This window comes from Conger conger, chromosome 16 (assembly GCF_963514075.1).
Source record: "Conger conger chromosome 16, fConCon1.1, whole genome shotgun sequence".
In the NCBI taxonomy this organism is placed as follows: domain Eukaryota; kingdom Metazoa; phylum Chordata; class Actinopteri; order Anguilliformes; family Congridae; genus Conger; species Conger conger.
This window is the reverse complement of record NC_083775.1, coordinates 178,075-194,057: the sequence shown is the minus strand read 5'-3', so window position 1 is coordinate 194,057 and position 15,983 is coordinate 178,075. Positions and strand designations below refer to the sequence as shown.

The 15,983-nt window shown below is 44.8% G+C and overlaps 1 protein-coding gene across 2 annotated transcripts; it reads right to left on the bottom strand.

The window, feature by feature from the left end:
* Positions 1-279: 279 nt before the first annotated feature.
* Positions 280-15,194, bottom strand: LOC133114642 (transmembrane protein 106B-like). 2 transcript variants are annotated; one of them, XM_061224191.1, is made up of 8 exons: positions 15,008-15,194; positions 12,688-12,835; positions 11,332-11,395; positions 10,595-10,748; positions 10,156-10,296; positions 9,434-9,477; positions 2,532-2,585; positions 280-2,001 (listed from the first exon to the last, which is right to left on the bottom strand). In XM_061224191.1, the coding sequence occupies exons 2-8, from the start codon at positions 12,818-12,820 to the stop codon at positions 1,896-1,898; spliced, it is 696 nt and encodes a 231-aa protein (XP_061080175.1). In that variant the 5' UTR covers positions 12,821-12,835; positions 15,008-15,194; the 3' UTR covers positions 280-1,895. The 2 variants fall into 2 exon arrangements, with proteins under 2 accessions (XP_061080175.1, XP_061080174.1); XM_061224190.1 differs by having other exon boundaries at positions 12,688-12,832; positions 15,008-15,192.
* Between the last annotated feature and the right edge of the window lie 789 nt (positions 15,195-15,983).

The following is a 15,983-nucleotide window of genomic DNA, read 5'->3' as shown; positions in this document are numbered from 1 at the left end:
TTAAAATGAACAGCTTGTTAAAATTTCTGTATTGCAATTGTGGTTGGAACAAAAACCAGGACTGCAGGACGGAGTCTGGGAACAACTGCGGTAATTCTTCAGAGTGAGTTGTTAGCACAACGAGAGGGCAGAAATGGAAATTGGCAAAGGATGAATTCCGCACAGATATTAGGGAGTATTTTTTCACACAGAGGGGTCACTGTGTGGAATAGCTTGCCAGGACATGTAGTGGAGGCAGAAACACTGGGGGTTTTAGAGACCAGGCTTTGTGGAACTGGGTGAAAATCTCTGATGAAGGGATTTATTTTACCAAAGACACAACACACAATACACAAATATGACAGTATCCATTAATAAAATTCTTACATTCTCATTCTTACCACTATTTATGATGTACCTTTTCATTAATTATTTTAAATATTATATTTTATCTAGCGCTTTGATTGTTCGATTGTTCATTCAATGAAAAGTGCATGATAAATGTGATATTGTTGAAAACATGAAACCGCTCCTCATTTTGAAGGAAAAGCCTCAAATGTATCAGCTTAACAGGAAACACTTCTCATCAATTAACTGAGGGCAGCCACTGCTCTCAACAGCGTTTAAGGAATTCTGGACTCAGACACCACAAATAAAAAAGACACACACTGGGCTTAAAACACACAGTACATTATATGATTACAGCCATTTCAAAACAATTCGATTGTGGCAATTTGGCATAAATGAGAAAACACGAAGAGTACCATACAAAACAAATGAAGGATTAAATAATCGTACTTGATCACAGTATTTAGATTTGCGAATGAAAGGATCATAAGTTGAAAGAAAGGTTGTAAAAAAAAACAGAAAGAATACAACACATTATTTCCCAACAGCATTACTGCAAACTGAAAACAGCCCTTCACATTCACCCAATCACAAACTGTTTTTCATCCATATTTCAGACACAACAATGAGCTCTGTCTCCACCTAGTGGCTGAAAAAGGTCCTTCAGCAAACTGCCAGCAGGAAGCAGAGAACAATCAGTGAAACTGGTTCTTCAACCACTGTTCTCTGCCAAAAACGCCTGCGCCAAATGTTTTACTGCACGGAAGTGAGCAATATAATGCATCCTCATACCAAACTATAAACGATTAAGATCAGGAAACACAAGGAAATTAACCCAACAGATCAAAAACAGAATTTCCGTTTCTTATCACGACTCAGTGGTAAAAAGGTGCATGGGCAAAGCACTTAAAATGCACAGTGCTTTCTATGGAAAGGTGGTTTAATGCAACAAACATAGGGATACCAGTGCTCGGAACTGAGAAGTGTTTGTGGATTATAATGACAAATGATCCTTCTGTTACCACTGAAGTTAGTTTGTACAAGTTAAAAGTTTAGTTTGTGGAATGCAGTTGTGTTGATGTAAATCAATACCAATTGGTACAACAGGGTAAAATGAACTTCTCCTTTAATCATGGCCACGTTTTCAGAATTAGTCACTAATGACACCATAGACTATTGGCACTATGGACTAGTGGTTTAATATATTGAATATTGAATTTCCTAAAAACATGCTGTAATAAATGAGAGATGTTATTTGGCAGCAAAAAGAAGCAGTTAGCAGACACTTCATATGCTGGAGTTCTTGGTCTCAGTAGGGTAGTTCCACATCGCTTTAGAAAGCGACACCGAGATCAGATGTGGTTTCAGTCTAATCTGTGACCTTGGATTCAGCCCAGGGTTAGACCTCAACCGCCGTACTACTATAAACCCCCCAGCAGTGAGGGGAGGAGTGAGGCTCACTGGCCCACTGCATTCTGGGAGCAAGGGAAGGAGGGGGGGGGCTATAGGGCACCATTCAGGTCTATTTTCCAGGGCCACAGCTGGACCCCCTCCAGACCCCCGGAGGCTCAGAAGAAGTGAGGCACGGTGGTGTTGGTGCCGCAGTCGATGTACTCAAACGTGTCCAGAGACAGCTGCTCCGAGTGGGACAGGTAGAATACCTTCATCGTCATCCTGCGGAGGACAGACAGGCAGAGACACAGACAGGCAGACAGACAGAGAGAGACAGACAGAGAGACACAAACAAACAGAAATAGAGAAACAGATAGAGAGAAAGAGAGAGACTGAATCAAAACCTTCAAAGACCATGCCAGAATACCTGTGCTTCTCTACCAAAGTGTTACTGCTAAATGATTCTGCTCATAGCCCTTCAGATACTACATGCCATAAAGTTTTTTTTAATCTGATGGCAATACCCATGATACCAAATTCACACTTTGGGGAGAATCAGAGCTGAGCGAAAGTGTTTCAGGTTACCTGGGCAGGTCTAAGACACCTAGGGAACCAATCATGTGACACACAAGGGGCCAAGGGCAGTGTTAAAGGAGCAGTACTGTAACTACGGTTCCCATGGTTACAATGTGGCTTTTATAACTATAAGGCCACAGGGCCACATATTCGTCACTAGTAATTTAATCAGCCAATAACGACGATCCAACCGCTTGAAAGAGGAGGGGTCACCGTGGTCCAAGGATAGAACTCACTGTAGATGCAGGAACAGGGTGTGGATCCGTATAGCGGTGGACTTGCAGTAAGAGCTGAAAGACAGGCAAATGCTCTCAGAAATGACAAATGTATAGCAAGGGTTACTTGCTGTGGTCACATAAACTTCTCTCATTTTCCATCCTTCCCTGGTCCAGTGTCACAGTTGCCTGACAGAAATAAATACAATAAAATATTCCATCCATCCATCCATTATCTGAACCCGCTTATCCTGAACAGGGTCGCAGGGGGGCTGGAGCCTATCCCAGCATACATTGGGCGAAAGGCAGGAATACACCCTGGACAGGTCGCCAGTCCATCGCAGGGCACACACACCATTCATTCACACACTCATACCTACCTGCATGTCTTTGGACTGTGGGAGGAAACCGGAGTACCCGGAGGAAACCCACGCAGACACGGGGAGAACATGCAAACTCCGCACAGAGAGGCCCCGGCCGACGGGGATCCGAACCCAGGACCTCCTTGCTGTGAGGCGGCAGTGCTACCCACTGCACCATCCGTGCTGCCATCAATAAAATATTGCCAGACAGAAATAAAAAGAGCCCAGTCCAGCTGCCCTGCTAAACTGCACAGAACCCAGTCCAGCAGGGGCGACTGGTAGGATTGCAGGGCATCTTAGATCCTGTGATAGCTTCATGGAGACAGAAGTGTGTGTGCCTTACTGCAGCCAGTCATGCGATTCTGCAATACAACAATTTCCTTTTAGAAATTTTCTTTAGAAGAATTTTCCTTCCTTTTTTTCCCCTGTGTGTTCAGAGATGCTCTTCTGCATACCACTGTTGTAATGTGGGTTATTTGCGTTACTGTCACCTTCCTGTCAACTTTGACTAGTCTGGCCCTTCTCCTCTGACCTCTTTCATTGACAACGCGTTTCTGCCCGCAGAACTGCTTCTGACTGGATGCTTTTTTTCACACCATTCTCTGCAAACTCTAGAGACTGTTGTACATGAATATCCCAGGACATCAGCAGTTTCTGAGATACTCAAACCACCCTGTCTGGCACCAACAATCATTCCAAGATTCTGGATCTTTTAATAAAGCAATATATGGAGGCAAAATGTAATGTAAATGAGCCATAGCAACGAAGCCCAACCTATCACTTCTATGCCCTATTTATAGCAAACATCAGCTACCTGTTTTATGGAATTTAAATTCAACTCCAAAAAGCATTAATGAATGAGGATTACACCATGAAGCAACACCCGTTTTAATGTTTAATCCAGCTGTGATGTTTTATACAACAATATGAACAATAATAATAGTTCAATTGGCTTAGTAATTAAAATTTTGCCGCTCTTTTTAAAATTAAAATAAAATATGAATGAGTGCAATAATAAAGCACAAAAGAAGCTTTACAACATTTACACCCAGGATACACACAGATTTACACACAGATTTACACACAGGATACGCACAGATTTACACACAGGACACACACAGATTTATGCACAGATTTACGCACAGGATATCAGATCAGATCATGATATGAGCAGATCAGAGCATGATGCGCACAGATTTACACACGATACAAACAGATGAGAGCACGATATGGGCAGATGAGAGCACGATATGGGCAGATGAGAGCACGATACGGGCAGATCAGAGCACGATATGGGCAGATCAGAGCACGATACGGGCAGATCAGAGCACGATACGGGCAGATGAGAGCACGATATGGGCAGATCAGAGCACGATACGGGCAGATGAGAGCACGATATGGGCAGATGAGAGCACGATACGGGCAGATCAGAGCACGATACGGGCAGATGAGAGCACGATATGGGCAGATGAGAGCACGATATGGGCAGATGAGAGCACGATACGGGCAGATGAGAGCACGATATGGGCAGATCAGAGCACGATATGGGCAGATGAGAGCACGATACGGGCAGATGAGAGCACGATACGGGCAGATGAGAGCACGATACGGGCAGATGAGAGCACGATATGGGCAGATCAGAGCACGATATGGGCAGATCAGAGCACGATACGGGCAGATGAGAGCACGATACGGGCAGATGAGAGCACGATATGGGCAGATCAGAGCACGATACGGGCAGATGAGAGCACGATATGGGCAGATGAGAGCACGATACGGGCAGATCAGAGCACGATACGGGCAGATGAGAGCACGATATGGGCAGATGAGAGCACGATATGGGCAGATGAGAGCACGATATGGGCAGATGAGAGCACGATACGGGCAGATGAGAGCACGATACGGGCAGATGAGAGCACGATATGGGCAGATCAGAGCACGATATGGGCAGATGAGAGCACGATACGGGCAGATGAGAGCACGATACGGGCAGATGAGAGCACGATACGGGCAGATCAGAGCACGATATGGGCAGATGAGAGCACGATACGGGCAGATCAGAGCACGATACGGGCAGATCAGAGCACGATATGGGCAGATGAGAGCACGATACGGGCAGATCAGAGCACGATACGGGCAGATCAGAGCACTCGTGCAATTTGTTCGGGTCCCACTAACAAATGAACATACAAAAGTTTGATGAATCCCACATTGTTTGTGTAAATGCGTTTCTGAATGATATACAGTCTATATACAGTACTATATACAGTACAGTCTATATACAGTACTATATACGCTAGATATACAGTCAGATTCATCGGCTCACTATTGATAAATGAGGGCCAGTGAGTGCACACGTCTGAAATCTGACCAACAAACCTAATTCTGCCTTTTGTTAGAGATATTAGTGAGGTTCCTAACAGTTACATACCCACACTGCATAGTGAAGATTACCCAAGACTTTAAATTAATTAAAAATTGTAAGTTGGGGGAGAACCAGATATGAACTAAAGTTTTCAAAACAGGCAGATGGAAGAAATGTTTTACTTTCACATCATATAGAACACAATCGCAAGAAAAACAGAGCTCTATGTACAGTTGCGTTCAAATAAATGCAAATATTTTTTAATAGCTTTTAGTTCAATATTTCAAATGCAGTGGAAACCTTTCACACATTCAATTCCAAATGAAAGCATTAGCAAATTCTATCAAGTCTGCGTTATTCTTTTACAGGAAGCACAGAAAAGGAATATTAATCTGTTAAAAAAAATGGCACTGGTCGACATGGTCGACATTTTTCTCTTCAAAAATATAAACTGGAGAATTTTTACAAGATTTAACTTCACTATTAAATTACTGAAATAATATTTAGTTGTATAGCCATTGTTTAACTGTATAGCCATCTGTGTTGCATCGAGTCAACCAACTTCTGGCACCTAGAAACAGGTACTTCAGGATGAACAAACTACATTCCACAGTTCCTGTGAATTTTTGGGTTTTGCTTCAGAAATTTTTAATGTCAAGTTTTCAATGAGGTTGAGGTCGGGAGATTGAGCTGGCCACTCCATTACCTCAATCCTTTTTGTATGTAACCAAGATGTTGCTCGCTTACTTGTGTGTTTGCGGTCGTTGTCTTGTTGAAACACCCATTTCAGGGGCATTTCCTCTTTGGGATATATGGCAACATAATCTCAAACTGATCCATGATCCCTGGTATACAAACCCAACACCGTAGTATGAAAAACATCCCCATACCATGACTTTTGCGCCACCATGCTTCACTGTCTTCACAGTGTACTGTGGCTTGAATTCAGTACCCGGGGGTCGTCTGACGTACTGTTGACAATCACTAGACCCGAAAAGAACAATTTTACTCTCATCAGTCCACAGAATGTTACACCATTTCTCTACACATGCCATTTTTTCAACAATGGTGCTTCTTGCTGATAGCTTAGCATTGGTCAAACATCTTCTGACAGTAACAGCACTTACAGGTAATTGTAGATCATCTTTGATCTTTCTGGAGCTGATGAATGGCTGAATCTTTGCAATTCTGACTATTCTTCAATCCGTTTAACGGTAGTTGCCCATTTTCTTCTGCTTGTTTCGGGTTTTTGTTGCCATTTTAAAGCATTTGAGATCATTTTAGCTGAGCATCCTATAATTTGCTGCCCTTCTTTATACTTTTTTTTTGTTTTTCTATTACACTACTAGATCTACAAGTAAATTATTTGCCATGCAGAAATATCAGTACTACTAATCACTGGTTCATCAGGTTACTGATGTTGTACAGCTATTTTCTTGAACACAACTGTACATGGTTACCAGCAATAATTCCCAACACATTCATATGACACAATGTGACATTAACTTTGAAACACTCATCACCAGCATGAGAAGCATAGTGTCTGATTGGCTCACTGCTCAGCATAGTGTCTGATTGGCTCACTGCTCAGAGCCACAGTCTGGGAAAGGGATTTGTCCCCTAGTCTTTTTGGATCTAGACATCACATGATCACACCCATGGAATGTGCTCACAAATGTTATTCCCAGTGACTTGTGAGTCACATCTTTACCCAAACACAAATCCGGTCTCATGACTCACAAAGACACTGCAGCAACATTATCCAAATCTATCTTTTCAAAGGGCTCCACTGCGTTTTATCCCGCGTTGTAGCCCAATGCTACATTGCTTGACTGGTAACTGTTGTAGGAACTACAACTTCCACATTCCCACAGGACAATTCCGCGACGTCCACCCCGCATGACATCGAGCTTGGTTCAGCCAATCCCGTAATGGCGGGAGCAAAAAACTTTCCCGTATAAGAGCAAGACCCGTTCTTGAGATCTCTCTTCTGCCTCTTCTGCATCTTTTCTTCTCTTCACTCTCTTCGCCCACTTCTTCGACGCACCCTTTTTGGCCATTCGCTTCAGCTCATCTGCTCCGAGACTCGGACAGAGGCTGAATGCTGCACAGCGCACTACCAGGCCTACGGACACACCCAGTTACCTCGCGGTAACTTCGTGGCCTATAGCGAGTGGAAACTGGTGTATGCGGAACGCTACATCAGTTTACCCCTGCAAAGCTCACCAAAGAACAACAGCAACAAACTTTTCCACCCAGAAAAGGGACCAACGAACATCCTTCCAGCAACCGAGTGGACCAGACAACAACGCGTGGCTAAGACGGGAACGCCCCAGCTTTGCGCACCTCTCCAGGACACGCATTCACAGCACCATCGCGGCTCCTATAAGGACAGCACGTCTTTTGGATCCAGCAATGCGTATGGACTCAGTAAGAGAACAAACATTCAGGCAGAGCCAGTGTTTAGTTTAGTCTAACTGTTTTTGTAAATCTGTGTTTCCATATTTGCCATCTTATCATTGGAATGTATTTTGTTAGCTATATATGTACGTGAATTGATTTGCCGTCTTTTGCGCATGTATAGAGTAAACTACGCAAGTAGTCTTCTCACAGCTAACAATAACTAACACACCCACTTTACTTTCCTTTGTTCAAGTGATACACGCGCTTGGCGCGCCCACACACACGCACACGCTCACATACCCAACTAAATTTCCTTACTAACTTCCCGTTAGTTTATCTGTTCTGTGTTTTACTTTTGTTTCATAAATATATTTTATTAAACCCCGGTGTCCGTTTTGGAATCACACAGACATGAGAGCCGAGTTAAAGCAGTCTTTCGAAGAACTTCCAACCTTCAGGTTATCGGTATGTTTAATCATTAATATTGGTTATTTTAATTATTAATTGAAATACTAAATTTGTGGTTAGATATTTCTGATAACAGTAATTTTATGAGACTGATAACTTCTTGCAGTTATACTGCTACATAACATTATAAAAGATTAAAATCCCTACATTATTTGGCGGCCCGTGCAAGGACCCCACATAATTTGGAGCCCCGTGCGAGGACCCCTACACTGTAGTGTTGCTGGTTTGAGCCCCCAATGGGCACACAGGGATGCTGACTCGCATTTGTAGTAATTAAATCAGGTCCCTAAAACAAAAAAATAACAGGTCTGTTGGGCCCTTGAGCAAGGCCCTTAACCCCAAAAACTGCTCCAGGGGCTTTACCCCTGTTCTCTCTCTCTCTCTCTCTCTCTCTCGCCCTGCTTATAACTGTTCTCTCTGGCATTTCTGCAGGGCATCCTCGCAAAAGAGAAACGTTCTCATGGATCTCCCGGTTAAATAAGATACAACATAACCAAACAAAGAGCAGCCCAGCTGGAACTCTGACCTACAAGCTCAGTTTCAGCTCCCTCACCACTACACTGCTGCCGGCCCAGATCACGGAGTTCACCAGGGGCCAGCTGCAATGGCCCACGTCACAGAGTTCACCAGGGGCCAGCTGCAATGGCCAACGTCACAGAGTTCACCAGGGGCCAGCTGCAATGGCCAACGTCACAGAGTTCACCAGGGGCCAGCTGCAATGGCCAACGTCACGGAGTTCACCAGGGGCCAGCTGCAATGGCCAACGTCACAGAGTTCACCAGGGGCCAGCTGCAATGGCCAACGTCACAGAGTTCACCAGGGGCCAGCTGCAATGGCCAACGTCATGGAGTTCACCAGGGGCCAGCTGCAATGGCCAAGGGCAGACTTCTGTCCGCGGATGACTTTTAGACTTACCAAGATCAACAGACAACAGCAGCTGCATAATGCCAGGCATCTATTGTTTTTTGTAACCTATATTTAAGGTTAATCAATTTTATTCATTAGCCGGCCTGTAGTGTAGTGGTTAAGGTCGGTGGTTCTAATCCTGGTGTAGCCACAATAAGATCCGCACAGCCATTGGGCCCTTGAGCAAGGCCCTTAACCCTGCATTGCTCCAGGGGAGGATTGTCTCCTACTTAGTCTAATCACATGTACGTCGCTCTGGATAAGAGCGTCTGCCAAATGCCAATAATGTAAAAAATAATGTAATTAATTTAATTCATTTAGTAAAAAGTATATAATGAAAACAATTAGTTTCCCTGATGCCAAGGCTGGTTACTCACCTCAGACTGCTACTTTATGAGAGGGAAAAGGGAAGTACTTACTTTAGACCTTCGTCCGTCATCTGAATGGGAATGGCATAAGTGTACTACCAGAGAGAGAGAAACACCAGGGTGAACGGAGGCTTGAGAACAATCCACGTTATTATACAGCAATACGGCTGTTTTAAAATACAAAATTTTAAAAGAACTGAAGGATGTGCAGGATACAGTCAGTGCTTTACTGGAAAAGGAGCTTTCAGTTATGCAGGCCAGAGCATCAATCACAGAAACTATGATTGCCCTGTGAAAAATGACATGCCAATCATTAGGCTTGTCAGAGTGTTACTGTTTTGAGTTCTTCAGTAACAGGTTTGCCAACAATCTGAATAATATACTGACAGGTAAACACACAGCTTCTTTCTTCACATCAGGGAGATTAAACAATAAATTCAGTTTTAATAGGTTAAACCCTAAAGTATCACCCACTTTTCTTAACAGTTTGTTAAGGAGTTTGTTTTCTGAGAGTCAGAATTACTCAGAATATTACAGAAGCTCAAACAAAGTGGAAGCTTTTTTTTTTTAATCACTTCATTTTTTTATTTTGTTTTGTATTTCAGATACAGGCAACAGAGCCACAGCCACAACACTGGACAAATACCCTTTCAAATATGAAGACAGTATCACCTAAAAAGGTTTTATCTGTTTTTTTTATCTGTATAGAACCCATGATGTGTGCTTTTCGTTATGTGTGCACCTGCTTGTAGAGAGCAGGATGAGACACTCACTGCTTCCACGCTGCGTGGCTGGATGGTGGTGACGTTGGAGATTGAGGCCGTTCCCAAAACCGTGTCATAGAAGAGCACCTGGATGCTCAGGTCGGTTGCCTGGACAACAGCGAAGTTGTTGTTGGTGATGTTGATGACGTTCTGCAGGGGACCCCAGCAATGTGGTGTCAGTTCACCATAAGAACTTTGCTGAGCACTCGCAAATTCACACAACCTTCCTCATGGTGAATATAACCAACCTCACGCTGAAATTTGGGCTGTATTGTTTTAGTGATACTGGAGTTACTGCACTATGACCATCTGCAGTTTGTGTGTCAGCCTGAATGAACAGGGTGCTTATAAACACACCACGGGTCTAGGTTGAAAATAAAAAATCTCCAAGAGAACATGATGACAGTGAATAATAGGCTTTACCCCCTGTACCCTACGGGACACTCACAGTGATGGTCATCTCCACCGTGGACGGGGTGAAGAACACGTAGACAGACTTCACAGCAACAGGAGAGAGCAGCACGCTCCGTGGGAAGAGGAAGAAGAGGATGAGCGCACACACGAGGATGCAGAGCACCACCGACAGGCTGACGTACAGCTTCCTGTAATACACACAGCACCACCGACAGGCTGACGTACAGCTTCCTGTAACACACACAGCACCACCGACAGGCTGACGTAGCTTCCTGTAACACACACAGCACCACCGACAGGCTGACGTACAGCTTCCTGTAACACACACAGCACCACCGACAGGCTGACGTACAGCTTCCTGTAACGAGACACACGCACGCACACACACACGCGCACACACACACACACACACACACGCACACAAACACACACACACACACGCACACAAACACACACACACGCCAACACACACACACACACACACACACGCACGCACACACACACGCACACACACACACACACGCACACACACGAGGGATGTGTCAGTATGGAACTTCCTCAGACGATATACACATCTGAACCACTAACGCACAATGCACACACATGCACATACACGGCATCTGAAACACACACGCACACACAGGCACATTGGCACCACACACACACACACACACACGTGTGACAGGAAGTGTGTAATGCTCCGCCGCAGGGCTTGGCATGAGACCACAGCTGAGCCACCTATCATTGGCTAATTCTCATCATGTGACTCACGTGCGGCGTGGCTTCAGTCTCTGGTCCGTACAAGGAATAACTGCCACCAGCTGGCTCTCCTGACCTGGAGACGAGACAGGGAGCCCCCCAGGGCAGACACTGACAGTGAGCCCCCAGGGCAGACACTGACAGTGAGCCCCCAGGGCAGACACTGACAGTGAGCCCCCAGGGCAGACACTGACAGTGAGCCCCCCGCTTGTATAATTGTAGCTTGTATAATTTATATTAACTTATTTTGATGAATACAGTACAGTACGTATTTGGACAGTGGTATAATTTCTGTATAATGAGGTTAAAGTGCAGACTGTCCCTTTAATTTTAATAATCGCTTTTATTTACATCCATATCGGGCGATCCCTTCGCTGTTTTTGATTAGTCAGGTTTATTCAGTGTGTGTACTTCCTTAGTACAGGTGTAAGAGCTTTAAGTATCTGAGTGTGCTTTAAGGTGACGCCCTCCACAAGCAGGGTTTCCAACCCATTACAGTTATTTAGCTGATGCTTTTATCCAAAGCAACTGACACTTGATTAGACTAAGCAGGAGCCAATCTACCCTGGAGCAATGTGGGGTTAAGGGCCTTGCTCAAGGGCCCAAAAGCTGCACTGATCTTATTGTGGCTACATTGGGGTTTGAACCACCAACCTTCTGGGTCCCAGTCAAGCAACTTATCCACTAGGCTACAGGCATCTTAGCCTCTAGGCTACAGGCAACTTAGCCTCTAGGCTACAGGCATCTTAGCCTCTAGGCTACAGGCATCTTAGCCTCTAGGCTACATGCATTTTAGCCTCTAGGCTACAGGCAACTTAGCCTCTAGGCTACAGGCATCTTAGCCTCTAGGCTACAGGCATCTTAGCCTCTAGGCTACAGGCAACTTAGCCTCTAGGCTACAGGCATCTTAGCCTCTAGGCTACAGGCATCTTAGCCTCTAGGCTACATGCATCTTAGCCTCTAGGCTACAGGCATCTTAGCCTCTAGGCTACAGGCAACTTAGCCTCTAGGCTACAGGCATCTTAGCCTCTAGGCTACATGCATTTTAGCCTCTAGGCTACAGGCAACTTAGCCTCTAGGCTACAGGCATCTTAGCCTCTAGGCTACAGGCATCTTAGCCTCTAGGCTACAGGCAACTTAGCCTCTAGGCTACAGGCATCTTAGCCTCTAGGCTACAGGCATCTTAGCCTCTAGGCTACAGGCATCATAGCCTCTAAGCTACAGGCAACTTAGCCTCTAGGCTACAGGCATCTTAGCCTCTAAGCTACAGGCAACTTAGCCTCTAGGCTACAGGTATCTTAGCCACTAGGCTACAGGCTGCCCCTAAACAGAAGCTGTACAGGACCTGGCTCTGGGGATGCGACCTACCTCTGGGGATGCGACCCGTCCCTCTACAGGTGGGGCAGTCCAGCGTGTCCCCTCCCACACGCGAGGCTGCCTTCCTCTCCTCCGGTATGATTTCCTCCTCATCCTCGCTGTGGCGGCCAAAAAACACCCCCATGTGCACTCAGCCCTGCTGGGCAACAGGGACAGACAGCCCATGAGCCACCACTGTTCCGTTACCATAGGGATGTGGAACAGGGCCATGGCAAGGTGCTTACAAGGTGGAAAATTCCAGTCATGCTCCCAGCATCTGGCCTTTCACATTTTTACCTTACAGCAGTAATCTTTTTAATTTTATTAAAGATAGCGCATCCTGCTGAACACCATGCTGAAAAAAACAGGTTTTGAAACTGCTGGTAGACAAGCTTCCAGCATTAGCTGCTTGACCAGCTCATACCCAGCTTGACAAGCTTATATCCAGCTTAACCAACCTAGCTGGTTGATGTTGGCTCAGGTAGTAAGAGCAGTCGTCTGGCAGTCAGAGGGTTGCCGGTTCGATCCCACCTTGGGTGTGTCGAAGTGTCCCTGAGCAAGACATCTAACCCCCAAATGCTCCTGATGAGCCGACTGGTGCCTTGCATGGCAGTCAATTGCCGTTGGTGTGTGAGTGTGTGTATGAATGGGTGAATGAGAAGCATCAATTGTATAGCGCTGTGGATAAAGGTGCTATATACATGCCAACTCTTTACCATACCCAGCTTGACCAGCTCATACCTGTGCGCAATTTTATAGCCGGGCTTCTATTCTTTAACCCTTTCCACTGTGGCCCCCAAGAAGGCAAGTTCAGCCTATTTTGTACTAGTCCTTTAAAAGTGTGAATATCTCAAAATATTTTTACTACACATACACATGGTGGAAGACTTAAAGAAGAGGCTTGTACCATTCATAAATTGGAGACAGAACAAATGTATGTCAGAGCATGTACATACAGTGTACACAACAGACAAATACAAATTACAACACTCCTTATGTTTTTATTGACTGAAAGGACCTGGGTTAGATAACCCTGTATGGGACTTGGGTTCGCGGTATTGAATCCTGTCCCGTCGAGCAAATCATGCGCACAGTGAACAATAATGCAGCCTTAGAAATATGCGCTGCATAACACGTCAAATGTAAAGCTAAGTCGCCTCGAGCGTGTCGTAGACAAATGCCTCACACGTGTCCTCTCTTCAACTCTTTTTAGCAATATAAGAGCACTCTCACATAAACCTGTTGCATAAAAAGTTTCACAATTAAGAGCACTCTCACGCACACCGGTCACCCAGTCAGCGTTCTACGAGAGTACAATCTCATTTTAAAGCACCAAGCCAGATTAAAAAGAGAGAACGCAAGGCAGTAGCGGGCTATCTCCATGTAATTTACATGTCAGTTGTCGACAAGCTCCAGTTGCTATAAGTGGAATAACCAGCTTCACGGCTTGGTACATTGCCCCTCTACTCTGTGACTAACAATTGTTCATTCTTTCAAAGTTTTGCATCTGTTCCTTAAAGGTTCCTCAACCCTGGCCCTCGGCGTCAAGTGCCGAAACAAAACAGTTGTTTTGAGGTGGTGGAAGTTTGCACAATTCAGGCGATTCACGGCGTGACTGGTCGATGTTTGTAATGTGGATTTGGTTGATAACATTAGCAGTGGTTATTTTTATCGCGCTGAAAATAGGTAAGGGAATATGCACTGAGGCATTCATACAGTAATACTACGAATGTAACTATAAACTGAATATACGGTTATAGACCTATTATCTAAACTTTCTGGTTATTTGTCATTTTTGGAGTTTGCATAGCTAAATTATTTTCAGATGCCACAAAGCAGCCACTTTTGAGAATAGCCTAAATGTGCAACAGCGTTATGGATCAAAGGTGTACGTGCGCAGTCCCACTGAAATGAAAAAACAATTCAACCGCTCCCATAAGATGGTGCGCAGGACCCGTCCCGTCTCTGAGCCCAGTGGTCCAGGGCAAAATGTCGAATAGGTATCCTACCAACAAACGTCATGAGTGCTACATTCGGGGTTGATACCCTCCCCTTTCAGACGAGTGCCACAGAGCGTTTCAATACATTGAGAAGTCTTACTTTCAACCTCAAAACCAAAATGCCTAATGTGACCAACAATATGCTGGACTGAAATTAAGAATTTAGGCTATGCTTCCAATACTCTCAACACATTAAATCGGATTGTTACAAATTGCGTCATAGGTCAAGTAGTCCAAATATAATTTCGTATGTAAGCCGCACATGCACTTCGCACTCGCGCGCGCATACACAAATACTTGTTGAAATCTCGAAGCTTTGTTTTTGCACTTACCCTTTTCTTTGAATTCACACAACTTTATGACGTCATCTCCTAAATAATAAAATCCACGACTGGAACATAAAAAAATCTACGAATTCCGCTTCTCCTCACAACCTAAGTCGTTTTCCTAGCAGGCTGATCGCGCAGAAGTGTCGTCGGTGCTGAATAAATATTTGCGCCGTCACTGCTGTTCCTTTCCTGTGTTTGGTCAGCTGACGCCCGGCGGGCTTGGTCTGCACCGACGCGTCTGTGCTGCCGCTTTGTGGAGAGAAAATGCACATCAAGAGTACGAGCGAGCCATTATCCGCCCGTAATGAATGAAACGTAGAAATTGAGAACACAACGTGCTGCACTAGTGATGTGCAGAAAAGACAGTAAAAGGCTCACAACTTCTAAGGCGTCAGCCACAAGCACCTTGACAAAAAAAAGCAAAGATAACAAACGGTCTGTACAAAGTGATTACGTCTCCCTTTCTGAAGATTGTAATGAGGACACTAGGCTACTGGGCAACATGACACGAACCTAACCTAAGCAAATGGATGTACGACTGTGACTGTGATGTATCCATGACTAACCAAAGTTGCACGGGGTGGCCGTATTCTATCGTCTACACTTAACAAAACACAACCAGTCCCTGTACCGGAAATAAATCAATGCATCCGCTGCAAATACACATCTCTCAAGATAATCACATATCATTTATTTTAGCAAAACATAAACGTTGGGTATTGCTTTTTCCGTTCTCATCTTGGGACCCAGGAGTTAATCGATCCTCATATCGATCGGGGCAGGCGATGGCTAAGTGGCTGAGGTGCTTGACTGGGAGCCAAAGGTTGGTGGCTCAAGCCCCAGTGAAGCCACAGAGAGATCAGTATCAGTTGTTAGCCCCACATTGCTCCAGGGGGTATTGGCCCCTGCTTAGTCTAATAAACTGCAAGCCGCTTTGGATAAAAGTGTCAGCTAAACTTAACACTTACAATGACTATTG